The sequence below is a fragment of the Macaca mulatta genome, chromosome 7 (assembly GCF_049350105.2).
Source record: "Macaca mulatta isolate MMU2019108-1 chromosome 7, T2T-MMU8v2.0, whole genome shotgun sequence".
Lineage (NCBI taxonomy): Eukaryota > Metazoa > Chordata > Mammalia > Primates > Cercopithecidae > Macaca > Macaca mulatta.
In genome coordinates, this window is record NC_133412.1 from 107036363 (window position 1) to 107064106 (window position 27744).

General features: G+C 41.7%; 1 protein-coding gene across 1 annotated transcript; it reads right to left on the reverse strand.

Moving 5' to 3' along the window:
* On the reverse strand, positions 1 to 27384 carry EGLN3 (egl-9 family hypoxia inducible factor 3). The gene is given in 5 exon segments (NM_001194425.2): positions 1 to 1682; positions 2802 to 2875; positions 5202 to 5338; positions 7269 to 7388; positions 26697 to 27384. Coding segments are annotated over 5 exon segments (720 nt in total). The 5' UTR covers positions 27054 to 27384; the 3' UTR covers positions 1 to 1650.
* Positions 27385 to 27744: the final 360 nt, after the last annotated feature.

Consider the following 27744-nt stretch of genomic DNA (forward strand, 5'->3'; position numbering starts at 1 on the left):
TAGAATGCTAATGTAGGAGATTGAGTTTATTCAACAAGTATTTACTGAGCCCTCACTATGTTCCAGGCACTATTTTAGGTGCTGAGAGTATATTGCATTGGTTAAAAATACACAAAATTCCTGTCTTCATTGTGCTTACACTCTAGAGAAAGGATACAAGACAATAAACATAATAAATAAGTAAATTACGTAGTGATTTAGAAGGTGGTAACTATTACCATACAACAAAATACAGCAGTCATGAGAATGAATGGTGACATATCTTATCTGGAAATTTTCCAAAACCAGAAGAGGAAAAAGTAAACTTCTATCTTGGAAGACTATATATATATATCCGTACATAACAAAGGAAAATATTTCTGGCTCTTTAATGTTCATGGGATTTTCAAGCAAGAAATTAAAGGGATTTTTAAAACATGAAAGTAGTACTGAAAACTAAGAAAAGTAGCTTTTGTAAAATACGTGCTCAATACCGAGTTATTGAGGCAATGCGATCTGTGCTTACTGCAGGAGTAGAAGCTTCCACAGTTCTAGCAAATTCCATGATTCTGGCCATACTGCCAACCACAGCGGATCTGGAGAGCCAAGTGGGCGAAGAAAGGCTGCTAGGGACAGACAAGAACTCAAATAGCTTTGAGATTTTTTTTATTTCCATTTCCTTTTTTAAAATACAGCACCCTGTTTTTTATTGTGTTAAAGGGTGAGCTCATTAAAAAGGAAAACTAAAAAAAAAAAAAAAAAAAACAGGAACACCCACATTTCCAACTCCACCTCCCCTCTCAAATTGTTCAAGATGCACACATGTTTATTGTATATCAGTAGACCTAGCTCTTTCCACAGTTATCAGAGGTTAACACAAAACTACCAGGGAGATATTTTTCCTTTGATTTAAATTCAAATTCCATTCCAACAAAGCAACCAAAACAACTAATATCTAGTTTTTTAGTTTTTCTAAGAACTGAAAATGGAGAAAAAATTGTGTTGCCATCTTTATTCAGAAAGTCATTATTTTCAGCAAATGGGGCTGAGGCAGAAAATCCAGGTTGCACGATTGGGAAAAAAGGAGTGTCTGCCCCATGGGACACTTATAAATTGTTCACTCTGACAGCAGCCCTTTCTAGAGGTATTAATGTCATTAGGTTGTGATAATTCTCCAGAAAGCCCAACAGCCCTGGATTAAGAACATCTGGAAATTGTTCAGATGACACAGATTTCTGTTTCCTGCTGTTAAGACTTCCATGATGCCTCTCTGTGGCATCTACCCCCTCCATTTTTTTCTTTACAAACCTCCTCCTTTCAAATCAGGAAGTATACATAAAGTGCAAGTAAGGTTCATTCCCTCGCTATGCTCCTAGGCTCTTCTCTTGACAGTCAGTATTACCGAATCTATCAGTTCAACCGCTGGCCGAGTAGGAAGTCTGCAGGAATTTCTGGAGTTAGCAAATGAGTTCATCTGGCAAAGAATATCTGAAGATCAACAGTCTTGGCAAGAAAACATGAAGTACCACACACAAGACAGGGATGTGAAGGATGCAAGAAGTAGCAGGGAGATTGTTGTCACTGAAGAGGCCATCTTTGGATCTCAAAGAATTTAAGAGAATTCAGGAACCATTACTAAAATGAACAAGGCCAGCGGATTTCAGAGCACGGTCAGTCTTCAGTGAGGGCAGATTCAGTTTTCCCTGGGTTGGGGATAGAAAGGAGAATAAAGAGGGTATGGAGTCAGCTCTGATGAGTTTTATGTCACAGATGTCACCAAAAAGCCTCCAGTAAACACTTCCCATCTTATATAAGCCTCCTAATAGAGCTCTGCAAAAGGATCCTCTCTTGACTTTGCAATGGGATCTTTCCCATATGCCTCACAGATTGTGAAGGAACTTTGGGTTTACATCCAGCATTGGCCTCTTGGGCTAATGTGTTGAGCATAAGTTGTATGAAATGTGGCCTCACTCACATATCAGAGTTAAGCAGTGGAGGCCATCTGGAAGAGAAAACAAACAGATATCCTGGGTGCAATTTGGAGACCACTTTGGTATTTGAGAGGTATACAGTCCAAATGGGCTATGGGCTAGGCAATATTATATATGTGTCCTTACCACAGGATCTCTTAGAGCCTTAATTTAATATGCTAGTGAGCACTGTGACTCTTTAAGACAGGCATACAGTATGCAACATTTCCCACATTTCTGGGACCAGGAATTTACCAACTTGGCAGGATTTGTGTTTTAATGCAACATATTTTGGGAAATGCTGCCTTCTAATACTGGTTGGATGGGATAGGAATAGTTATATGAGTTTATATAGTTATATGAGTTATATGGGATAGGAATATGTTATATTAGGAATAGTTATATGAGCTATATGGGATAGGAATATGTTATATTCAGTTTATATTACATGAGCCCTGCTGTTATACTGAGAGTCACAGTCTCACCCAATATAATAAATTTTGCCATCATAACTGGGTTCCATTACATTTCCTTTGCAATATGCCAAAAATCATGGGCAAAATTTAATGTTACATTTGACTGGTTAACACTAATAAGAAAAAGTTAACTATTTCCCATCTATCATAAACCATCATACATTCAGTGGGCATTCTCAGGGGAAGCCCCTTGCATTGTTTCTGATTTTTCTAAGAGCCCTGAGGCCAAGGTTTCAGGATAAAACCCATCAAGATGTCATTATATATAAAGTTAGGCTGTAACAGATTGAACAGAGCATGTTTAAAAATATATAAAATTGAATAAAAGTCAAGGATTAACTTGATCAAAAGTCACAGAAAATTATCAAATACATACTAGTTAAATTCCTGAATTTCTTTTTGGCTTCTGCCCTTTCTTCAGCATCAAAGTACCAGACAGTCATAGCATATCTGTGAAAGATAAGCAGATATAAGGAAAGAGGTTTAATACTACTACTAAAAACACAAATGTCCTATAAATCTCACATTAAAACTTTTAAAGTTTTCCATATTATTGTAAGTCTACTCTAATTTTTTTTTATTTTTTTATTTTATTTATTTATTTTTTTTGAGATGGAGCCTCACTCTGTCGCCCATGCTGGAGTGCAGTGGCGCAATCTTGGCTCACTCCAAGCTCTGCCTCCCAGGTTCTCCTGCCTCAGCCTCCCGAGTAGCTGGGACTACAAGCGGCCACCACCATGCCTGGCTAATTTTTTATATTTTTAGTAGAGACGGGGTTTCACCATGTTAGCCAGGATGGTCTTGATCTCCTGACCTTGTGATCCACCTGCCTCGGCCTCCCAAAGTGCTGGGATTACGGGCGTGAGCCGTTGCGTCCAGCCAATTTTTTTTATTTTTTTATTTTTTTATTTTTTTTGAGATGGAGTCTTACTCTGTTGCCAGGCAGAGGCACGATCTCAGCTCACTGCAACCTCCGCTTCCCAGGTTCAAGCGATTCTCCTACCTCAGCCTCCCAAGTAGCTGGGACTACAGGTGCACGCTACAACATCCAGCTAATTTTTGTATTTTTAGTAGAGATGGAGTTTCACCATGTTGACCAGGATGGTCTCGATCTCTTGACATGCCCGCCTCGGCCTGCCAAAGTGCTGGAATTACATGTGTGATCCACTGTGCCCGGCCTGTCTACCCTGATTTTAATTTAAAATTAACTTCTCTGGTTTTAATTCTATTTCAGTGTAATAAAATGCATAAGGAATTCCAGGTATGTGCCAGAAATTTTCTTGGGCATTAGGAATTCAAATGACCCTGTGATCAGATCTTCCTCTGTGATCTCAGGCTCAAAGTAGGGGAGACAGGTGATTTTGCAATAATGTAACAGGTAAACATGGTCTCTACAGAAAGGACTAGAAGGGAGTCATTCTGCTAAAGACTGGGAGACCCAAGTTGGTAGCGAGAACATAGAGGAGAGATGACATTTGAGTGAAGCTTTGAAAAACGACTTATGTAAATCACAGTATGTTTAAAACTCTTGGCTTGCTTTCTTTAGTTTTGGACATTGAGGCAAAATTGCAATTGAATAATAATAATGCCCCAGAGCTTTCTACTGCATCCCCCCACTAATTTGCTTTATCCCATTCATTGGATAGACTATAATGGGAACCATTTCATACTTGGTTTTTTTAAAAGTTTCATTTTGTAATGATTGTTAGCTACTGAAATTTCTACAGCACTTGAGTCTTTTTCAAGGGCTTCTCATCAAATTTGCTAATGTTTTCCCTGTAAGGCCAGTCATCATGATACTGGGGAATAACCAAAGGCTTCTGCCACAAACAACAGGGTTTAGTCACATACCCCATAAAACACAAAAGCTGACTTCAGTGGTAGAATTCGTTCCCTGCTCATCTAGAAGACATTCCAATGTGGCAGTTAATATGTAACTGGGTTTAGGGCTAAGCTGTGTGATTTCGGGAGGACACATGTGATCTTAATTTAATTAGGCTTGTCAGGGTTTAATCATCATCCTATCAAAACTCTCTCCTCCTGCCCCTGAATGCTAGTCTCAGTATAAGCTGCACTCCGTAGCCCTCCAATGCTGCCTGGTTTATTGCTTTAGACACAGACAAAGGTAAATAAGAAGCACAATTGAGAATGAAGATTTTTATCAAGATTGTCTAAATTGGTCCTAAACAATACTAAGGTGCTCAGCTACTCTGAGAATCTTCATGTGCACATAAAGAAAAGATTAATAAAACATTCAACTGTTGGACCATGGATACAGCAAGCCCAAGCCAATTTCAAACCAAGGAATAGACAAAAAGAGAAAGTCAAAACAAATTACTCTTTCTTTTCTCAAGGTTCTTTCTCTGCTTGCAACTAGTGGCTTGTAAACTCATCCAAAGTAACCAGACAGAATTCCTGATATGTGACAGCCAACATTCTCTAGGCATAGTTCAACAGTAGGTTTTTTTAAAAAAGGGAAAGAGAGGTAAGAGAAAGGAGGAACGGAGAGAAGAGAAAAATACTCTTGAGAAATTGGAATCCAATATGCTCACCTAATAGAAAACAACTTGTTAATAGTACTTTCAAACTGAGGTTAGCTTTGGTATGCTAAAGAATGCAAAGCTTCCCCTTTAATTTTTGTAGACTCCAAACAAGTTCGCTATCAGCTATGGGGTGTGATCAATCCCCCACATGCACAGGACACGTTTAGAGAGTTCCCTGGAACTAGGGTTTATACAACGAACTCCGGAAGAGGAATCATGGCTCCGGCTATTACCTGGTTGCGTAAGAAGGCTGCACTTCGTGTGGGTTCCTGCGATCTGACCAGAAGAACAGGAGTCTGTCAAAAATGGGCTCCACATCTGCTATGAATGATTTCCCCTCTGGAAATATCCGCAGGATCCCACCATGTAGCTTAAAGACACAAAGAAGGGGGATTACTTCTTACCTCTCATGTAGTTTATCGACAACCATATTTCAGCCCCATTTAGAAACATGCCATCTGCTAACCACCACTCCAAATGCATGGTACCCCAGATTTTTACTTCAACCTCATACTTTGTACAAATTTTTTTTTTTTTTTTTTGAGATGGAGTTTCACTCTTGTTGCCCAGGCTGGAGTGCAATGGCATGATCTCGTTTCACTGCAACCTCCACCTCCCTGGTTCAAGCAATTCTCTTGCCTCAGCCTCCTGAGTAGCTGGGATTACAGGCATGTGCCACTATGCCCAGCTAATTCTGTATTTTTAGTAGAGATGGGGTTTCCCCCATGTTGGTCAGGCTGGTCTCGAACCCCCGACCTCAGGTCATCCACCCACCTGGGCCTCCTGAAGTGCTGGGATTATAGGCATGAGCCACCACGCCTGGCCACTTTGTACCAAATTTTATACCAAACTTGGCTAGAGATACCTCCTTATTCACCTTAAACCAAAAAAAGCATTCCCACCACCCCCCCCAGTCATAAAGCCCATGGATGTAAAATAGAGTACTATTAGATTGAATCATACAGATTTGCTAATATTTGAGTGTTTTTTACTTTAAAAAAAATACCCAGCAATTTCACATGGTTCCATCTAACCATTAACAACTTTCTAAGAAAATCATCACATGTAACTTCCCCTTCAATTAGAATTTACTGCTCTTCTGAACTCCCTTAACTCCTATCTGACCTCGTTAGTTGGAAGTTACATGCTCTTTTTTTTGAACTCTCAGACCACCTAATCTGCACCTTTTATGACATATATCACTGTTTTCCTTGAATTACTTTTTCTTTTACATGTCAACCTATTTCATCCTACTAGAATAACATTATTCAGTGTAGAGTTCAGGCCTCACACATCAATGTTTCTTCATAATACAATGACTGACACTAGCAGGAACTCAAATATTTGTTGAATGATTGCAGACCTTCCAATTTGTCATTACCAATCTGATAACTTTATTCTCTTGTCTCTATTAGCACTTCTCAAGATTTTAAAGAAGACCTAATGGATGTACTCCAGTCATGTTACCAATGTATTCCAGAGATGTTACCAAACAGGGAGAAGAGATAGGCCTTTTCACTGATTCGATGGTTTCCCAAGTTTCGTTTTTCTGACTTTGGATAAAATATTATTGCTTTATGACAGCCAGTATTTGCCTAATGAACAGGAAATGGAGATGCAGAAGGTTCAAAAGCCAAATAAGCTTGAAAAGTTATCTGACTTCCCAGACTCCTAAATCATTCTTAACTTTCGGAAAGCATACAGAGTCCACACAAATGTCTGTGAGCATGGAACCAGGCTTCATATCTCCATCTATCTATAAGTTCTATAATACAAAAATAAGCCACAAAGCCTTTGGCATTCACAAACCATAGTAAGCCATGGCAAGCAGCGATCAATGAGACATATCACCCTGAGGGAGAGGACTGTGTGGGAAATCTCTCTTGGGGATGGTTTTATATCCTACACTTCTATTTTTGTGGAACTTTCCCAATGCTGCTTCTGGGAGGGAAAAGTGTACATCTTATTCTGCATTGAGAGTCAGAGCAACTCTGATTTAAACTGAAAAAAATTAATCATTAATTCTAATATCAAATTACCTTCTCTTCATCAACCACCCTTCTCAGAGGTAGGGTTAATAATCACCCTACCTATCCCCCTCCAAATTAACTTCATTATTTTCTTCTTAACAACTTTAGTACTAATTCCACTGTCGCAGGAGGTTATGAAGTGGAAATGGAAATGTTTCATCAGTGGGAGATAGGGCAACTATGAACCCAATATAAACTCTCCTCTAAGTTATCTGAATCATTTTCCTATAGTTTTTAACCCCACACTCTACTCCCATTATTCAAGAGTACCTTGGCATCCCAATTCTTGTTCAGATAGTAGATGCAGGTGATGCAGCGACCATCACCGTTGGGGTTGTCCACATGGCGAACATAACCTGTTCCATTTCCCGGATAGCAAGCCACCATTGCCTATGGAGAAATCCCAAGAAAGCTGGTTAACAAAGCTGAGACAGACAATCTTCTCCTCCCACTGGTGAGCAGATAAGTAACACAGTCTCCTTGGGTGCTATGTGACATTTACAGGTAGTTGCTGGCTTCTTAATTTCATGTATGGTACATAAATTTGGACCCTTCTGTGCATAAGAGTAATGGCCAGGTCATACTATGGCTCTGTCCAGTAGAAAGTAGTTCAACAATATTCCCAAAGTTCTAGAACATTTTACACAGTCTTTCTTAAAGTAACCTAACTACATGCCCTATTTGCATAACCTATTTGGATGCCCTGCCTTTCTTCAATACTCGTTTTTGGAAAAGCAGTTTCTAGTTTCCCATGCTAGACCTACAAAATCAGAGTCACTAGGTGTGGAGCTTAAGGATTATGACTGTTTAGCAAGTGCCCCTGAATCACTCACACTGTTTCAGAACAATGGCTAAAGGTACTTGCATACACAAAGTGACAGAACCAATCACCAAAGGAGGAAAAGGTCAGGCTTACTCAATAAAATGCTTAGGATAGAAGGAACAGAGGAAGATCAATAGGAAGCCACGCCCTAACTTGTTAACAAAGACAATACAGGGAGATTCCTTTCAGGAAAAAAGCCATGCATGTATCTTAATATGTGTTTCTTAATGCATGTCTTCTTCCTAATAATTATCAAATCAGGTGATAATCTGAAGCTCTCTTTGTCTAACTGCTACCTGTATCAATCAGGTGGAGGAATAAAGTAGAAAGCCATACCAAAAATCCTACTGAAAATTACTATTAGAGAAAACAAACCTCTAATTGTTCCACGGGAAAAACTGTAACAGAGAGTGGGGAGAGGGAAGAAGGCAAAGTATAGAAAGCCAGTTCTTTTCTTCACAGGATACTGCCATGTTTTAACAATATTTTTTATAGGGATGCAGTAGGTGCAAGGAAAATATTGGAACCAACAACATAAGATGAGAACAGGGAATTTTTTTCCTATTCTACTCACTGATGTATTCTTAGCACCTAGGACAGTGCCTGACATATAGAAGGTATCCATCTAAAATGTGATAAATAAATCAATGAACTAGTGAATGGCTCTTTCTCTAAAGAGTAAATTCACGTTTTACCAAGATCAATAGCTATTTCTGTCATTTTAAAAGACCTATCTTCAAACATACATGTAAGGATCCAGTCCATAGATTTCCTGATAAATGGCAGCATTGCTTCATCGGTAAAATGACCATTTGAGTATAGCCCCAAGCTAATGGGCTAGTGGTTCAATGAATCAACTTGAACGTGGCTGCCGAGTCACTCTCAATAGTAGCATGAAACTACTGCTCCTATGACATGGAACTAGGCATCACACACCTTGCATACTAGATCGTGCATACCAGATCGACAATAAGGCTGAATAGTAACTTGACTTCACAACAATTTTAAATCTTAAATCACCATCTCTCTCAAACTCCATATCCTCATGCAGCAAACAATCCCCATATCCTGCCTTTGAACATGAAAATGTCAATGCAATGTCATCCTTAGAGCTCAAGTTAGGCTGTTAGCTTGAGCATCTTTCAGAAGGTGAAACTGTGAGGCAACATCAGCAATAAAGGTTTAACAAATGAAGGTACCACTAAGCAAAGCATGGCTTGAGGAAGGGTGATTGGTAGCAAACAGAATTGAAGGGCCTAGCAAGAGAAGAAGAGATAAATAAAGTCACCTATAATGACTAAAGAATTACCCACCCCTGGAAGCAGCTATTAGGATTATAAGAGCCACCACAGAGCCAATAATGAAAGTCGCTTAAGCCACAAACAATTACAGGCTGGATTCACTATTATCTCACGCTCCCCCCACTGAGTGTGTCTGAAAAGAAAAAGTACGACATCAATGCTATAATCTTATATGCTGAAACAGCTCTTCTCTAAGGAAAAGGTCAGTGGTCTGGATGCCTACCATAGTTCACTCTGCAACTAACTGTGATCCCAGGCTGTCTCTTTCCTATAAAGAGGGGATTGGGTTACACATCTGTCAAAGGCCCAAGAAGATCTAAGACTTGATCTAAGCATCAACCCTTGAAAAAGCAACATCGTTCTTCAGGTCATTAAGGAGTGTTTCTCTGCCTCAGAACTCAGCTCAGATTAAAATATTGGGAAAAAAAAAAAAAGATGGATACAAACTCACAAAAGTACACCCTCTACTAAATGCTGCATCTATAAAACACACAGAGACAAACAGCCAATTCCAGAGCACTTACTATTAGGACAAAACCCCTACATGTCAGCAAAGTATCTGTCTGCTTAAGAGGGAGGAACAGAGATAATTTTTCTGGCCAGAGTGAATATTCACCCTCTCTCCTGGTTCCAGAAACCACATGCATCAAGTTGGAAACAATGGAAGGAAATCATTTCAAGCATCAGTGGGCCAGTTGAGGCTACATTCGGCCAATTTTATCAGTGTGTTTTCTGGATGAGTGCCATAGGAGATGGGTCTTTGCTTGGGCACATTCCCAACTATTTGCTCGTCTTTGACAGGGTCTAAAACCATGAGGCTAAGGATGCACCAAGAAGCAAGCCTGACTTCAATAACTAGCCATTCACTTCTGTGCCAATTTGTGCACGGGGCAGTAACAAACTCCGGAAGCAGATCCGTCCAACTGAGTTGCTATCTAAACCTCATCAAGCCGGGGAAGGGATTTAGTGTTTAACAGAAGAGAAGTCTTCAATGCTGTATTGTTAAAAGAACGGGCCAGAACAATTTAATGATCATATAACAAACATGCCAAGCAATAAACTGACACATGTCAAGAGGATGCCTACTTTAGTACCGGCTTTTTTATTTTCTAAAACTTCCTGACTAGATTAATATTTGAAATTTACAGAAGTTTAACACTTTAGTGTCATCTCCAGCAGCCAATACAGTATAGTCCTATAGTTCTATTCTTGGATATGCTGCTAAATCCACGTGTCCCCCTACACATTTACCGTTCCGTCCACTGACATTATACAGTGTACCCACCCCACCTCCCACCATCCCCATTCCCAGAGGCCTCCCCTTAGCTCTGTAGCAATAAGAAATGAGTGGAGAGGTGAATCAGGCAGGCCCAGGCTGGCTCTAGACCAGAATATGTGCTCTAGACACGTATGCAGCCATGTCCAGACAAGAAATGTGTATGTATTCTTTGAATATATACACAGATATATAGAACCATAACAGTCAAAACCCAGTATAAAAATGTGGTCCCCAAATGCCACAGGTGGAAAAGAAAACTGGTTCTGGTAAGAGTTACCAGTAAGCTGACTTCATTAAAAACAAAACAAAACAAACAAACAAACAAAAAACACCTATCTCATCAAGTCCAAAGGTAAAGTTGAAAAATAAAAGTCCAGGATTTCCATTCCAATGCCTAAACAGAATGCTCCTGAATGCCATCAACCGCAGCTTGACTGCATATAAAAGCCACTTCAAAAACTCAGCCTCAATGACCTCCACCATCCACTCAGCAATGCCGATCATTTTTTCAGACCCACAGGTGAGAAGGGGGTACACCCACCCTGCGGTTAGACTTACCACTTCTCTACTAATAGTTACAACATGTATTTTCATAGAAATGTATTTTAAATCTCTCATGATGTGAGACAGATTCGCTAGTATGACTCAATCTTGAACAAGTTATAATAAAGTGGCATTTTATACAAAATTTAACCTACCAAATTAAAGTATTAATTACATCCCATTTTATTTGCAAAATTTGCAATAAATGAAAATCCATTGTTTAAGATTTGTTGAGAATAGCATGATTTCAAAACTATGTGGTTAAAAAAAAAAAAAACAAACTATGTGGTTGAAGGAGCTTTAAACTAGTATTCTGATCTGCCGACAAATGCTAGATCCCCTCTAGCTGCCAAGCAGAAATACCAGCCAACCTCTGTGAGGACTCATTTCGAAGTAAGCAGGGTCTCGAGCAAAGCGTACTTTAAATAAAATGCAACCTAAGTACGGGAAAATCTGCATTTAACTTATTTACACCTTGGTTTGTTCACCTGTGAAATGGGTTTATGAAGACTCAAGGAGATAATCCACGCAAAATGCTTAGTGCATGGCCTGGCACACAAAGTGCTTAATAAATGTTAGCTATTTTTAAAGATGATGTGTTATGTTTGTCTTCCCCTCAACTGAAGCTGTAGAATGTCTCTTCTTCAGAGATCCAATTCTACTTAAGTGTTTTGTAGTTTTGAATCCAGGACTGGCAAACTAAAATAGCTTTTGTTGTTTGCCAGTAACAAATGATTGAAGCCAATCAGGTCTACATGAGTCAGAACTCTGGAGTGTGTGTTATGCCACCTACACTGAGGGGACTTGCTGTTACTTTCAAAGAGCGCAAATCTTCCGATTTCATGAGAGTAGCAGGTGATCAGATTTTTATGTAAACTCTCCTGAATGTTGTTGATCCCAACTTTTTAATCAGGGCTATAAATACATATATATAAAATATATACACATATATAAATACATATACATATACATATATATATATCAGGCTATATTTTGAGATCACTGTGTGAGGCCTTCCAAGAAGTGAAGCTACTTGGAGACAGCTGCTGAGTGGGCACCTTCCCCATCTGTCTTCACCAGACTCAAACACATCCTGTCCAAAGACAATGCCTCATCCTTAATGCCATCCACATTCCAATTGCATCCTCATACCTCGCTCCATCAAGTCCTTCCCCCATGTCCACCCAGTACAGAGCAACAGAGACCCAGGATCCTTCCCTTCTTCACCATAAGGTACGACGACACAGACAACTAGATGTGTAAAGAGTTGGGGGCTGGGCGCAGTAATCCCTGCACTTTGGGAGGCCAAGGTGTGTGGATCACAATGTCAGGAGTTCAAGACCAGCCTGACCAACATGGTGAAACCCTGCCTCTACTAAAAATACAAAAATTAGCCGGGCATGGTGGGGCGCACCTGTAATCCCAGCTACTCAGGAGGCTGAGGCAGGAGAATCACTTGAACCTGGGAGGCGGAGGTTGCAGTGAGCCGAGATCGCACCACTGCACTCCTGCCTGGGTGACAGAGCGAGACTCTGTCTCAAAAAATATAAATAAGTAAATAAATAAATAAGAGTTGGGAAGAAATACATGAGACCATGCACCTTCTTTTGCTTGGTAAAACAGCCAAGCAACTCATCACAATGTAGAATGCGATAGCTGAGGTTTCTGGCCAGAAATGGGTCTCATTTATATTCGGGTGAAACAGCCTAGGTGACAAACTTGCCAATGTTTTTAGTCAGCTGTGGGTAGAGGAGCTAAAGGCTGCACTTCCAGGGCTATTTTTCTGGGGGGTTTATGTTCAGCACATATTTTAACACACACCTTGACTGCAGCCAGTGAGCAGGGCAGCCCCATGATCACATACTTTAGGTCCTGCCTTCATCAAGGCACCCTGCTGCAGTAGGGGCCCCATTTGGTAATTCATCTGAGGGAGAAGAAAGGGGATTAGTAACTGGAACAAAGGCACTATATGTGCTAGTGACAGCTCTAAAACTGAAATTCTCCTATTTAAAAAGAAAGAAAAACCGAAAAACCCTTTAGGTATTCAAACTGCTATATGCAGGCATACTGGAGGAAAGGCTGGAGTGAGAAAAAAAAAACCTGAAAGAGACATGCTCTTTACAAGTTTTATTTAAAAAAAAAAAAAAATCTAAAGACAAATTAAGCCAAAATGTCCAATTCCATTATTTTCCACTTGGCTCTGACAAGAAGTAAGAGAAAAGAACTCAAAAAATTATTTGCCACTTAAATCTGGAGGACATGAAGAGCAAACTGGAATTACTACTTTAGCCTTCTATCATCTCCCTTGTCCAGGGATATGTGATCTTCAAGGACATTTTGTGGGATCTACTCTTGTCAAATAAATTAAATTCCTACAGAACAATGTTCGCAGGGCCTCTTTACAAGACGATGGCAACTATGCAAAGCTTTCTCCAAGTTTTAAGAAAATGTCACTGACACAAAGTTCACATTTGCTGCCAGTTGGATTTATCCTTTATACAGAATTGGACAAAAAAGGTCTCAATGTGATGATGAAGCAGTGCTAACTAGTAAGTATTAAAAGTGCTTTAGAATTTTTATGCATTCAAACTTCACCTAGACAGGCATGAAGAAAATAGTTGTAGCTAACGTGAGCTCTTAGAAAGGTAGGAAATTTTGTGTAAACTGTCATCAGTTATCTTGGCATCTTGCTGGTTATCTTTGTTGTTGGTTAAGAGCAAGCCTAGCTATTCTATTTCCTGACTTCCAGTGCCTCTAGTTACAGACTGATTTAACGAAATGAGGGGGAAAGAGAAAATACACTTTTGGTGGGCCATAACGCAAGCCATGTCCAGCCACCATGTGCACCTTCCCAAAGCTTCACCATCTCACCAGACTATTTGGAAGATTCAGAATACCAGACAAATCCCTGTCAGGTAGGTAATCCTTTCAATATACCCCAAATTATTCATGAAAATATTTTTTACTACTCTATTTCCACAATGCAGACTACTTCTGCCTTCCTCATTTGTCCTAAATCCACACTAAAAATAATTCCTCTCGCAGAACCTACTTACCCAGAACACTACACATGACCTCCCTCCCAAGGTAGAACAACAGTCATCATACACCTACACCTGAATTTTCTAATACTGTAGAAACTTCAGAACTTCTGAAAATAAAAAATAAGAAGTAATAACCGACTCTTGGTTGCTTTAGTGAAGTGGGTCTGCCCACGCCCTCCTGGTCAGGTGAGAGCACCGTGCCTGAATAGCAGACAATTTACCATCTTCACTTTAAAACCTGTCCTCAGATGAACTTGGTCCTAGCTTCAGGATCATTAACTACCCAGAGACTGGAAGCATCCATCTAGTTCTCCTGGGTCAGTGATGATCGTTCTACCAGGCACAATAGCCCTTTGAGATTCTTACACTAAAAGGATGTAAGAAATATGCATGCACACATAGAAGTCTGCACAAAAGTCCAGGGGGTTCAAAGGCCTCTAAAGTTGAACTGTGCTGGATCAAGATTCTATTCCAGGAGATCTCGCACTTCATGCACGACCTTCTGAGTGAATCACCCTCCCCCAAGAAGCCACTGAAAGGCTCAGAGACCAGGAATTTAAGAGACTATTGTCATTCCTTTCTGCATTGTGGTTAATTCTTCTCCTTGGAGGGGATTCAGCCAGAGCCCATGCAATTAGGCACAGTAAACAGGCCCGGCGACATCGCCATATTAATACAGGGTGTTTGGGTTTGGGCAGGCCGCCCTTCCCGTGGAGGACTGGCTCTAAGCCAGCAGGGTGATGGCTGAGTGACAGGGCTACGTGCGCTGCGTGAGGGTGGCAGCCAGCCCACACCCGAGCACACCGCCAGGCAGCCTAAGCTGGGAACGGACATTGGGAACCATCCCCCTCCCCCATGGCTACCCCAGTCACCAGAGAAATGTTTTCAACCAGGCTTCCTCACAATTATAAAATCAGCAAAGGTCAGTCCAGCCCAGGGATAAGGACATCGAGACGCATTTAACCATTTCCTTTCTGATGCCTTTCCCCAAATATTAACAGCTGCTGTTTCCTGAGAATTCATGTAGCCGGGTGGCATTTTGCACATACCTTGTTTAATTTCCTGGTTACTGGGAAGGTGAGCAGCAGTGTGTGCCCTGAGTCACACCGCTCACAAGTCCTTGGTTGAAGTCATTAACCCTAGAAGTTACCCTATGGACCTAGAAGTTATCACAGGTTATTTCTTTAGAGAAACATAATATTCAACTTCCTTTGATATGAGAAAACAGCCTTATCAGAACAATAAAACATCACCTATGGCTCTCTAAAGGCTTTGAGCATAACAGAGACAAGGAATACTTGTGACTGCAGGCCCATCAGAGAATGGAGTATTTGAAATTTTCATCTGAACTTAATCCTAAAATACTTAATCCATAACTCAAAATAATTGGTAAGACAAGACTTTATTAATGGATAATGTACCAAAAAATGAAGTTACCAATCAAAACATCATGAAAAATGCCTTGAAACAATCATCTTAAAACAGGAGAAACCTACATATGCATTTTGGCACTTGGAAAAACAGATCTGCTGAATGAAAAAAATGACACACAGCAAGTCAGCGTAGATTAGAACTCATGAAATCCAGTGGCTATATTTATTTACTAAACAAACATTTGTATAGAGTTTACTATGTGCCCGACACTGTTCTGTGTGCTTCACAGATCGGACCCTCCTTCACACTTCCTAACAACTGCAGGAGGTAGGAACATTATCTCCATTTTACAGATGAGGAAATGGAGGCACAGACAGCTTGGGTAAGTTGCCTTTTTGAACCCAGTCGGTCTGGCTGAAGAGTGCGAGGTCTTAAGTCATGCTTTACCAACTCAGTTTATCTAATGTCTAACATTGGCAAATTCACCCCCACCTCATTTTTGAGGGAACTAAGATCTTTGGTTCTACTTGAAATATTTGACTCCATCTACCTCATCCTTGCCTATCACCCTTCCGGAGTGACAGAAAAATCACAAAATACAAAAAATTGCAAGAATATTTTTTAAAAGAGTATGCTTGGTATTCAGTCTGTAAACTCAAAGGTCCAAAGGGGGAATTTTAACAAAGGCAAGAGGCCAAGAAAATTGACACTTGTACAAGTTGTCTTGTCTTTGCTTTGGTTATTCCCAGTGCAGGTCAACCTCAAGCCCACCAAAAACTCTCTGTAGCCCCTGCAGGGCCCACATGGGTCTCAAATGCAGTTGTCTTGCCAAAGGCCAGACATTCACCTCCGTTCACCATAACAGGAGGGAATTGGTTCCAAAATTTGCTTCAATTCTAGTTCTGGAAAATTAAATATATTGGTACAAATAATAGGCTATAAATGTGTGTGTTTCAACACGTAGATTTTTCTCAAAGATTTCCCAAGTGAACTAAAAATCTGTTTTTTGGTTTTTTAGTTTTAGCAATAAATAATCTAAAGTCTGATCAACTGACGTCTGACTTTCTTGTTAACAAGGAAACTGTAGGAAGATACGCCACCGTCCCTATCTAATCTCTTCTTAATGCATTAACTTTACTCAATGGTTCTCAAACTTTAGCATGTATGAGATCAGCTGGAGAACGTGTGAATTTCCAACTCAGGAGGTTTGGGGAGAAGCTGAAGCATTTGACTTTGCTGCATGTTTCCAGATAATGGTGATGCTTCTTATCCAGGGACCACAGAGAACAACGGCCGTATATGGCAAAGTCAAGAGTTTTTGTGCAGTGTCTCACCCTAAATGATAAAGGTAAAGAGGAATTAGTCAACTGCACTAATTAATTTGGGGAGCTGAAAGTGGGTGGGTAGAGCAGTAATGAGGAGAATGACTCTGGCAGTTTCTGGCACCAGCTTTGCAGTGTCATTCCTGAAGCTGGCAGGAAACTTTCCAATTGTAACTTTCTAGCATTGCTGTTTTGTGTGGGCCTCTGCCTCTGAGGATTACTGTCATATCAGCGCTGGGGTTGAATGTTGGTGCGAGTCTACTCTCTCCAGGAATCAAATAAGAGGCACTGAAAGCAACTATTTTCCTTCTCAAATGGAAATGTCATCTCAATTTTAATGCCTTATAATCCTAGAGGTAGACATACAGTATTATTGTGCCTATGTCATAGATGATGAAAATGGGCTCAGAGAACTGACTTGCCCAAGACCATAGGAAGACAAAATAAAATCTGAAGTGTCCATCCTAGTGTCAAGTGGTAGGTGCTGACCAAATTTAAGTTCAAAAATGAAAACAAATATCTAACTCAACCATAAAGAAGTAGAAATGGAAGACCATGAAACTTGCCAGGGGCTGAGCTAGGACCAGAACCTGGGGCCCTAAGCCTCATGGCCCTGGCATCTCTGAGCCAGACCTGTAGGTATGAGCTGCCAGGATCCAGGTGTGACTCAGGTATTTCTAGGGTGAAGCCTAGGATTTCGAAACGGAGGGAAAAAAAACTTAACAAAGCTAAGGTCCTCCTTTGAGATGGTCTCACATAACATGTCACTCTAATAAAATATTTAAATACTTAGGCATCAAATTAGAGACCGAGCTGCAGCCACCCATCTTCCCCCATCATTTCCCCCCACCCCCCAAAAAAAATTCTAGCTTTTTTTTTAACACTCAAATATCCATCAAAATCAAAGTTCCTTTTGAAGATGAAATTAAGCCAACAAGCACCTATGAAGTATAAGGGACTGTTCTAGGCACTCAAAGTAGATACAAAGCGTAACAGTCTCTGCATTCAAGGAATTTCTGAGCACACGGTGGGCAGCATAAACAGCCCAACAAACCCAGGAACTGGGCAGCCTGGATTGAGCCACCAGAGTTCTGGGGAGCAGAAGGGAAGACTTCAGGGAACAGGTACTAGAAGGCGGTAGAGATGGATTTTTGATGAGTGGGAGACAATGGGGAAGCTCATTATGCCTGGCAAGTTAGTTTCTGGCATTTCAGGGACTGGGAGGAAAGGAAGGCAGTGGTGGCAAAGTAAGTGTAGAAAGGTCAGATGTGGTCAGATATAGAGGGCTGTCAACGCTGGCTAAGTTTATAGTCTTTACAGTGTTGTACAGTAGATAATGAAGAAAGAACATGATTGGATTTTTGGATTATTTTGTTTTAAGCACGGAGACTGCATGATTAGAATTGGGTTTGGGACTACTACACTCTAGCTAAAGTACATAAAATGGATTACAGGGAGAACAAGAACCAATGGCAAGTGATTTATGGTTACAGCAAGTTACTTTTTTTTTTTTTTTTTTTGAGACGGAGTCTCGCTGTGTCTCCCAGGCTGGAGTGCAGTGGCGTGATCTCGGCTCACTGCAACCTCCGCCTCCCGGGTTCACACCATTCTCCCGCCTCAGCCTCCCATAGCAAGTTACTTTTAAAAAAATTCCCCACTCAAGGATTTTTCTACTAAGAAAGGGATGAAAATTTAGTTTAAAAAAAAAGACAACTTGAGGTTCTGTAGTGAACCTAAAAAGCAAAACTAAACAAAACAAGCACAATAGGCCCTTCACGAGCAATACTGTATGTTCTTGCCTGAGTCTTCAATATTTTGTGTTTAAAAGGGGTTTTGTTGGCCTGGCCTGGTGGCTCACCCCTGTAGTTTCAGCACTTTGGGAGGCCTGGGCAACATGGCAAAACCCCATCTCTATAAAAATAAGTAAAAGGGGTTTTATTTATTCCACTCCAGTCATTCAATTTAACCTGCAAAACAATATGAACATTAAAGAAGTCATTTTCCTTCCCAAAAAAAGGACTCATCAGTCATGTGGATGGCATTGAGATTTCTGAATGATGGTCCCTAAGGTATGACCAGATAGATGAGTAGAAATGAGAGGGAAGCTAGAGTAAGGGCATGGGCTGAATCTTTGTTCTCAGTGTCCGGAGAACACACAGCAAGCTCCTTAAGATGTACAAACTGTCCCAAACAGTATATCCTTACAGCTTCCAAACAATGCTCAAATGCAATTATCCTGACAACTTCAAAACAACTTCAGGTTCTCATATTAGAATAAAAAAGAGATGTTACTGGCACCTGGAATTGAGTTTTTCATTTTGTCTTCTTCCCACTGACAAAGAATTGAGGTTACTGTCATATTATTTGATTCTTTGTATTCTGGAATTATTTTTGTATAGCAACAGTAAGTATTTTGGCCTCATTTTGGAAAGAAAAAATAATGTTTAATATGAGATAGGCACATGTACTCCAGAACTTGAGAATCATTGTACCTTCTAAAGAATCAAAAATTAGCTTGATCTAATAAGGCGGTATTGACACTGTACTGAACACGGAGAACACTAAGTAACAAGGTACCAAATGAATCCAATACAAGATCTGAAAGCCTGCATTATACACCAGCAAACCCAGGGCCTGTAAGGCTGGGATTGTGTTGGGACCGGGGCAGGAAAACATGTAGTCACTACAGACTCACCAAAAACAGGGACAGAAACTCACTCACAAATCAATATCGAAACAAGATGCAAAATTAAAGCAAGTGTCATACTGGTTTAAGATGGAAATAATCGAGAGAAAGGGGGTACAAATTCTATGTATAATTAACCAAGACAACTAATCTTGCTTGGCAAACAGACACACTGAATCTGAGCCAAATCAACGGCTCCTGGCAATCTGCCAAAGCTGAACTCCTTAGTCTGGCATCATAAAATGATTTGTCTGTTGTATTTACAATTCCAGTGCCTCTGGATTCAGCTACCCGCTGGGCACCCCTGGCAGATGCCCAGCAAAATACATCTGAACTATCATTACTGTCAGAACATGTGCATTTGACAAACACTAGAGAAAAGCGACACCCGTTTCTTCGAGCAATATTAGTTAACAGCTACAAAGTGCTGCTACCAAGGAATTGTCGAGTCTGTTGCCACAATAATTAACAAAAAATTAATAACCTTCTCCATAATGGTAACCTGCAAGCTACTCCTTGGTCTTCAGTGGGCACAGATCAAAATGTAATTTAATTTACCTACGGCTGCAAAGTTGGGTCAAAAGCAGAGGCCTTGCCAAACCAAACGTGGCCTGCAGGTGAGCAACCTTCCCAGCTTTATCCTGGAATACACAAGATGCTGGGGGTGCTTAAACTCTGCTCATCAGAGGTTGGGTAGAACTGCACCCTGACCTTTAAGCTTCCTCAGAGAAGTCTTTCACACATGGTGTGTTCTTGGGATAGGGTCATAAAATGGAGGGCTGTTTGTTACTTATGAAGTTACAAGTTTTTCCAGCCAGATTCAGGAATCAGGAAAAATTTTACCAGTTTTGCTTGAGCTGAAGCAGAAAGGTTAGAAAGGGAAATAATTCATGATACTCCAAAGCCTAATGCAGAGACAGGCTTGCATAAACTCCACCTAAGGTGTTTATCGATTTGCAGTCAGAATTATATTTAAAATTCCCAAATAAAATGGTGATGCCACTGAATTAACCTACTGACCCTGGGCCCAGTCTATCTGACTCATGGACCAACCCCAGCCAGTGTAGCCCCTTCTCTATTTTTTTTATTATTATTATTATTTTTTTTTTTTTTTTTTTTTGAGACAGAGTCTCGCTCTGTCACAGAGGCTGGAGTGCAGTGGTGCAATCTTGGCTCACTGCAAGCTCCACCTCCCGAGTTCAAGCACTTCTCCTGCCTCAGTCTCCTGAGTAGCTGAGATTACAGGCACAAACCACCATGCCTGGCTAGTTTTTGTATTTTTAGTAGAAATGGGGTTTCACCACGTTGGTCAGGCTGGTCTGGAACTCCTGACCTTGTGATCTGCCCGCCTTGACCTCCCAAAGTGCTGGGATTACAGGCATGAGCCACCACACCGGGCCACCCCTTCTCTATTAAAGTACCTTTTACCCATCCCTTCCCAAGGACCTGCTCGAGATATCATCTCTCCAAATATGAAAACAACTGCTGAATGACTGAGACATTGGATAGATGTGATTTCTAATATCTCTGTAGCCCTAAAAACCCATATTATTAACGTCTTGTATAGTTTTGATCACTTGTTCTGGTTGGTTCATTTTAAGTTAACAGAGAAATTGGAGAAAACCCAAAGAGAAACAATGACTAATGAGTGTAAACGTGCACTTTCTAACCAGAAAAAGAGAAAGAGTTGGTGACAACCACTGCACCCTACACTCAACTCTCAGCTTAGTTCTTCAGGTAGTTTTATAATCACTCGGCACCTCCCTTCCCCCATCCACGGACAGGTCTCCCGCATTGCACAGCACTGAGTCATCTGGGAATGAATTAAATCGATATCCCTGATTATCCACTTCACTGAAGCAGATAAGGTTATAGTGAAGTGGCCAGTGGCCCAAAATTGAGCAAAAGAAATTACAAATTAAACACACACACCCCCCTGCCTTCTTTGTTTCCAATTGTCATTCACAAAGTAGACAAAAAACCCCATGAAAACTTGCCCATTGGAGAGACTTGTTTCACTGTCACTGGGGCTGTATTCTGTAAATTACTGTGGAGTAATTTCCTTCCTCCAGGAGCTAAGTTATTTTTAATACAAAAGCTTTTATAGGAATCCCTTACATCCTTACAGAAAGATGATCCAGAGCTTCAAACTCAACACTCCTTCTCCCCAAAATACCTTATTCACAGATAGATTTTTAAGATTCTAATTGCAGAGATACCATTTATGGTATCCAGCTCTCCAACTCTGTGCTTTAAAAACTCTAACTCTCATGGGCCCTGGCAACCATCTTTGTGACACATGGTTTCCACATGCCTCCCACCGTGCCTGACTACGGCTGATAGGTCCCTTGAGCCAAGGTGAGACAATCAGACTTGCTCCCAGGCAATGAAAATAGGGATTCGGGAATGTTACTCAAGTCTCTGCTCATCTGGAACTAAAGGCTGAGGTGGCCATTGTGGGGCAGCCATCTTGAGCCCATGTGCATGGGAGGTCAGTAAAAGCTGGACTGAAAAGAGGGGAAGAAATGAAGAGCAAAAGCAGGGAAGCAAAGATGGAGGTCATGAGGCTCCTGAGAAAAGAACACACCAGCTGTCCTGGATGTTAAGGACTTTCTGGTTCCTAGTTCATACCTCTAAGCTTGTGAGAACCCTGGCTGCATTTCTTGCACTTGGGTCCTGAGAGATCACTTCATAGTACAGTATCTCATTTTTCCCTTAAAGTAGCTTGCAACCATGATAAGCTCCATTAAATAATGTATATTCCTGACCTCACATGAGAAGGGTGGGCCAAAACTGTTATTGCTCAACAGCAAGGAATAAACACACCACCTTGCAACACATCTTCTTTTATTCATAAATGTTTTGCTGTTTCATCATTCCTCTTTATTGTTTCCAGGGGAGGACCAATCTGTCTGTTCACAATGCAGTCCTTACAATGTCATCTTCCAGAGCTAGTCTGGTCAGGAATCCTACAAACAAACCCTATTAATAAATGTTTTCCTAAAAATAACAGTAGGGGCAGGGCGCGGTGGCTCACACCTGTAATCCCAGCATGTTGGGAGGCACCAAGGCGGGCGGATCACCTGAGGTCGGGAGTTAGAGAACAGCCTGACCAACATGGTGAAACCCCATCTCTACTAAAAATACAAAATTAGCCGGGCGTAGTGGTACACGCCTGTAATCCCAGCTACTCAGGAGGCTGAGGCAGGAGAATCACTTGAACCTGGGAGGCGGAGGTTACGGTGGGCCAAGATTGCACCATTGGACTCCAACATGTGCAACAGGAGCAAAACTCTGTCTCAAAAAATAAATAAAAATAACAGTAGGAAAACATCAGCACAGTACTCCATTTTCTCTTCAGATGTACTCAACTGACCCACTTCAATGTTTGAGGGTTTTCTTAAGCCTGAGAATTAGTCAAGTGTGAATGAGATGATCCTACAATTCGAAGTATACGGAAGTATAAATTCGTTCATCATTGCACCATCACCCTGCACAGTACCCCACACAGGGTGAACACTCCATAAACATTTGCTGAATAAATGAAAAGTCAGAAGTAGGAGAGAATAAAAGGAAAGAACACAGCCTCTGGATTTAGACAAATCTAGGTTAGGATCCCAAATTTCCCCTCTGGAGACTTAAAACACTGATGAAGGCTCAGAATGCTGCTAAAAATTTCATATACATCATCTTATTGAATGCTTCTTCCCCCAGCAGCTTTAAGGCATTATTTCCCCTCATTTTACACCTGGTGTAAACCAAGCAACTTGCCTAAAGCCACAAGGTTAGTAACACTGAGCCTAAGCTGGTAGCCCCCACTTAAACTGTTTCTTACCACTGACTTTGAAACTTTGGGCAACGTATTTAATCACTCAATGTGTTTAAGACTGTGTTTCTGAAGATTAAGCAAGATAGCATCTGTAAAGTGCTTAGCACAGTGCCAGACAATACAAACTGCTCAATAAAAGGTAGTTCTTATTATTAGTGTCACTAACTAGTGAGTCTACAGTGAACTGTTTGAAGCAGAAGGACTTTTGGTTCTAAAAATTATACATTCTCTGGAAAACAGCCATTTTTCAAGATCTAGGCAGCCAAAGAAAAAGGAGCAAAATATGACCAATATTTATCTTGGATATGGTCTAAAATCTCCAAAAGGGAGTAGCAGATAAATCCATTGCTAGCCTGAAAGCAATGATCATGCGTGAAGTTAGGGGGCGCCATACTGCTGTACATTACAGCAACCACTTCCCAAGGGGTCTTCAACACCCTTGGAATTTTCTCCAGCAAAGACGAGGTACATAAATTCTGACCATTAACCACTTTCTTGGCAGGAAGCGGAACCATCTAATATTTCTTTCTATATTCTTCCACAATTTCAATTTTAGGTCCAGTGCGTCTTTCTGTTTTACTCCCAATGCCTTTGCTATTGCTTCATTGAGATAAAGGACAATATTATATTATCCAATGACCTTTCAAAGTCCAGCAAAGAACCAAAAAAAAAAAAAAACCCAAATTTAGGTAAGTGTATGAATAAGCAAAACCTCAAGAAATTTTAAGTAGCTAAAAAACAATTGTTCTAAAATAAATGTACATATTGGCAATTGTTGAAATTGGGTGATGGGGGCTTATTAGCCTCTTATATTTATGTGTGTTTGAAAATAACCTTAATTAAAAGTTAAAAATAAAGTTAAGGACCAAGCACAGTGCCTCACACCTGTAATCCCAGAACTTTGGGAGGCTGAGGCGGGCAGATCATGAGGTCAAGAGATCGAGACCAGCCTGACCAACATGGTGAAACCCCATCTCTACTAAAAATACAAAAACTAGCTGGGTGTGGTGGCCTTCCTGTAGTCGCAGCTATGCGGGAGGCTGAGGCAGGAGAATCGCTTGAACCCAGGAGGCGGAGGTTGCGGTGAGCCGAGATCACACCACTGCACAACATCCTTGGGACAGAGCAAGACTCTGTCTCAAAAAATAATAATAATAAATAAATTTAAAACTTTAGTTTTTCTTGAAAACATGTGTGAAGGATGCACCAGTAAACTGGGTCTCTGTCACTGCTCTGGAAAGCAGCACAAAATAAGGAGCTCAGTTGAGGGATAAAAAGTGAGTGAAGAAAAAGAAGGAATAAATTAAGGTGAAACCAAAATAAATCATGTAGAAACGGAAAGTGTTTCTATGATGACTTTAATAATGAACTTCAAACAAGAAACCCAAGACCACAAGACATCACTAAGGAGACTTCTGTATACAAGCAAAGCACACTTAAAAAACATTTAGCTACACTAATTGTTTGCTCAAGCCTGGTTTGCATTTGGTTCTAAAGTGGCCAGGGAATATTCCAATCGAAAGGTGATTTATCTAAAGGGCAGGGAGTTTTGTGACAAACCAGCCAAAGTAAACCTAGAAATCTGGGGGTGGGACAGGATAAATTTTCTTTTCAACTCATGATCACCTTCTGACAGGGTCACCTGAAAAGTTTTTCATTCCACCCAAAAGATAACCTAAAATTGATGAATCATATCTACAAGATCTTTCCCTTACCCTTACACAGTGTTTTTCATTCCACTTGAGTTAAATTCTAGTCTGAACTCCTATCCCTATCCATTAAGTCAAAGCTAAATAAAAATATTTAACTTTCAATGTCAGTGGCCTCTTTCTATACCAATTAATTCTGACGTCCCTCAGAGCAAATTCAGCTCCTAGAATGGTGAAGAAAAATTCCTAACACCTGAGTTTACAAGAGACATTCAAAAACCCGATAAGAAGCCCTCTGCTCTTCAGGTAAAACTACCAGCACCTCAGCAACACTGAAGCTGACCCTTCCCCTCCCCCCCAACCCCCACCACAGAAGACAGCAAGGTCATTTAATGCAAAAACCAAACTAGTCAAAGACAAATGACTAGTCCACCACCAACACAATGGAAGAAGAGTGAAGAAACACTTTAACATCAATCTTCTACAGAGTTCCGCTAACATAATTTTTTTCCCCAAAGTAAAATTTAGAAAGCAGGATCTTCTAAGATTTACTTTACTTGGGTGCGCTAATAACGATGCTTTCAGATACTCTATTCATGGCCTCTTGGCTTGGAAGTTGTACAACAAACTATGACTCCCCACTGCACTCATCCATCTCCACCCCTTCACTCCCACACGTTTCCAATTCTCATCACTTAGCCTTTATTCAGAGTGTTCCTCTCCGTGTACTAGAGAAAGGAGAGAACAATGGTCTGTTTTGAGACAGGATCAGTCTTGAGACTGATTTGAGAAATACTTTATTTATTGTCAAAGAGTGGTACATAGGTGTCAGAGAGTGGTACCTCTCATGCCATGGTATACTCTGCTTCGCTGTTTCAGTAAAAGTTTTCCATAGTTCTGAATGTCCCTTGACCACACCGTAAGACAAGCGCAAGTCACTCAGAATTGCCACTGGAGAACTGGCTCAACTATCATTTGAGGAAAGACTGAGAAAGCCTATCCCAAAGTAATGTACATGCACCAACATCGCGGTACCTACATGTTCCTGTTTTCCTGCCAATCTACCTGTGTTTCCAAGATAAATTACCACCCAGGGAGTCACTTCCTGCTATGTGAACAAAAACACTGTTTCTTTCCGGAGGTGCTTGACTACTCTCTCGTGAGCACTTAACTGGTTGTTTTGAGTGGACTTTGTTGTCAATTGATAGTTAGGAAAAGGAAGGTGGTGGTGTAGGGCTAAGCACCAGGAGAGAATTTTCGGTCAAGAAGATGGTCTAACAATGTGCTGGGTCCCAGAGGGCAGAAGCAGCATTCTGGAGTAGAGTTTTACCCTTTCACACCTGCCCAACTCCACAAACCAACTGCCACATGGCAAAATCACAACTGCCTCCAGAATTCTGAGTGCTTTTGTAGAAATCTCTTCTGACCACAATGAAGGGCAGTATTAGGTGGCCTTAAAGTAGGTATTTAAGATTATAAGGACACGTGTGTCTCAGATGATACACAGTGTTTCTAATACCCTTTCCCTCCTTTGGATCTTTGAGAACCTCTTGTCTTAAAAGCGGACCAAAGCCACAGCTTGTCTGGCTTTTGTCACCCACAAGAGCCAATATTTCAAAGTCAACAGAAGGTCATCATCATGATTCACCTGAGCCCCTTAGCGTGGACTTTCGCTCAGAGGAGCTGGGGCGAGGGGTGGGGTGAAGCAGCAAGTAGAGACAAACCAGGCTGACTTCTTGGTTAAAAAACAAAGTTCGCTTGCAGCCCTGGGAAGGCGACAGACAACGGACTCCGAGTGCCTCCCGTCCCCGCGGGGGCAGCTGCGGCAGGGCGCCGAGCGCGTCCTACCTTAGACCTCTCCTTGACGTAGTAGTTGCCCAGCCGGCTCCCGCAGTAAAGGACCAGCCTGTCGATGAGGGACAAGAGGAAGCTGATGGCCTCGCAGCCCTCCTCGTTGCCCCCGATCCACGTGATCTGGTCTCCCCGCAGGTGTCGCTTGGAGACGCCGGCGCGCGGCCCCGCCAGCTGGCCGTCCCGCAGGGCCCCGGTGCAGTGCAGCTGCTTGACGCGCTCCAGGACGCAGTCGCCCACCACCTCGCCCAGGAAGTTGTCCAGGTAGCAGAAGCCCACCTCGTGCAGACAGGGCACGATGTACTCCAGGGCAATTTTCTCCAGGTCCAGCCTCATGATGTGTCCCAGGGGCATCTCGCCCGCAGAATCGAGGTCCGGGATCCCCAGCGTGCAACCAGACAGGGAACGATCTACACGAGCGCGAAGCCGAGGCACGGGGAGAGTGGCCCAGGGTTCAGAAACCTGCGGCTGCCACGGTCCCCGAGCCGCTGCAGCCCCGGGGACAAGGGAAAGTTGCTCGCAACTCTCAGAAGAAGGGATCCGCGTTCGGGAACCAGCGGGAGTGGTGCGGGGCTCCACGACCTGTTTCCGGACTGGCCCGGCGAGCAGCGCGGCGCCAGGAGTCGGAGGGCGCCTTTTGGAGATAGGAAGCCACCACTGCCGCGACTGCGGCCAGACGCCGGGAGACGCTGAGGTCCGGCCCTTAAGCCGGCCGAGTCCGCGCGTCACGGGCCCCGCCCCGGGACCGCCTCCCAGACCGCCCCTTCCCCCGCCCCTCGGCCCGTCACCCCCGCCTGCTCTGCCCCTCCACGAAGGATCCCAAAGAGACCGGCGCCAACCTTAGTTGTTTGTGACCAGGGGAGCGGCTGGAGAACAGACTGAATTTTTAGAATGCGCTGGATTTGCATATTGTTTTGCATAAAATCACATAATAAACTTGAAAACCTGGATCCCACACTGAAAATGTAAATGGAATTAACTGCCACATTCTGGGCTGGTCATCTCATAGACTTTTGAGCAAAATAATAACCCCAAAAACAAATAT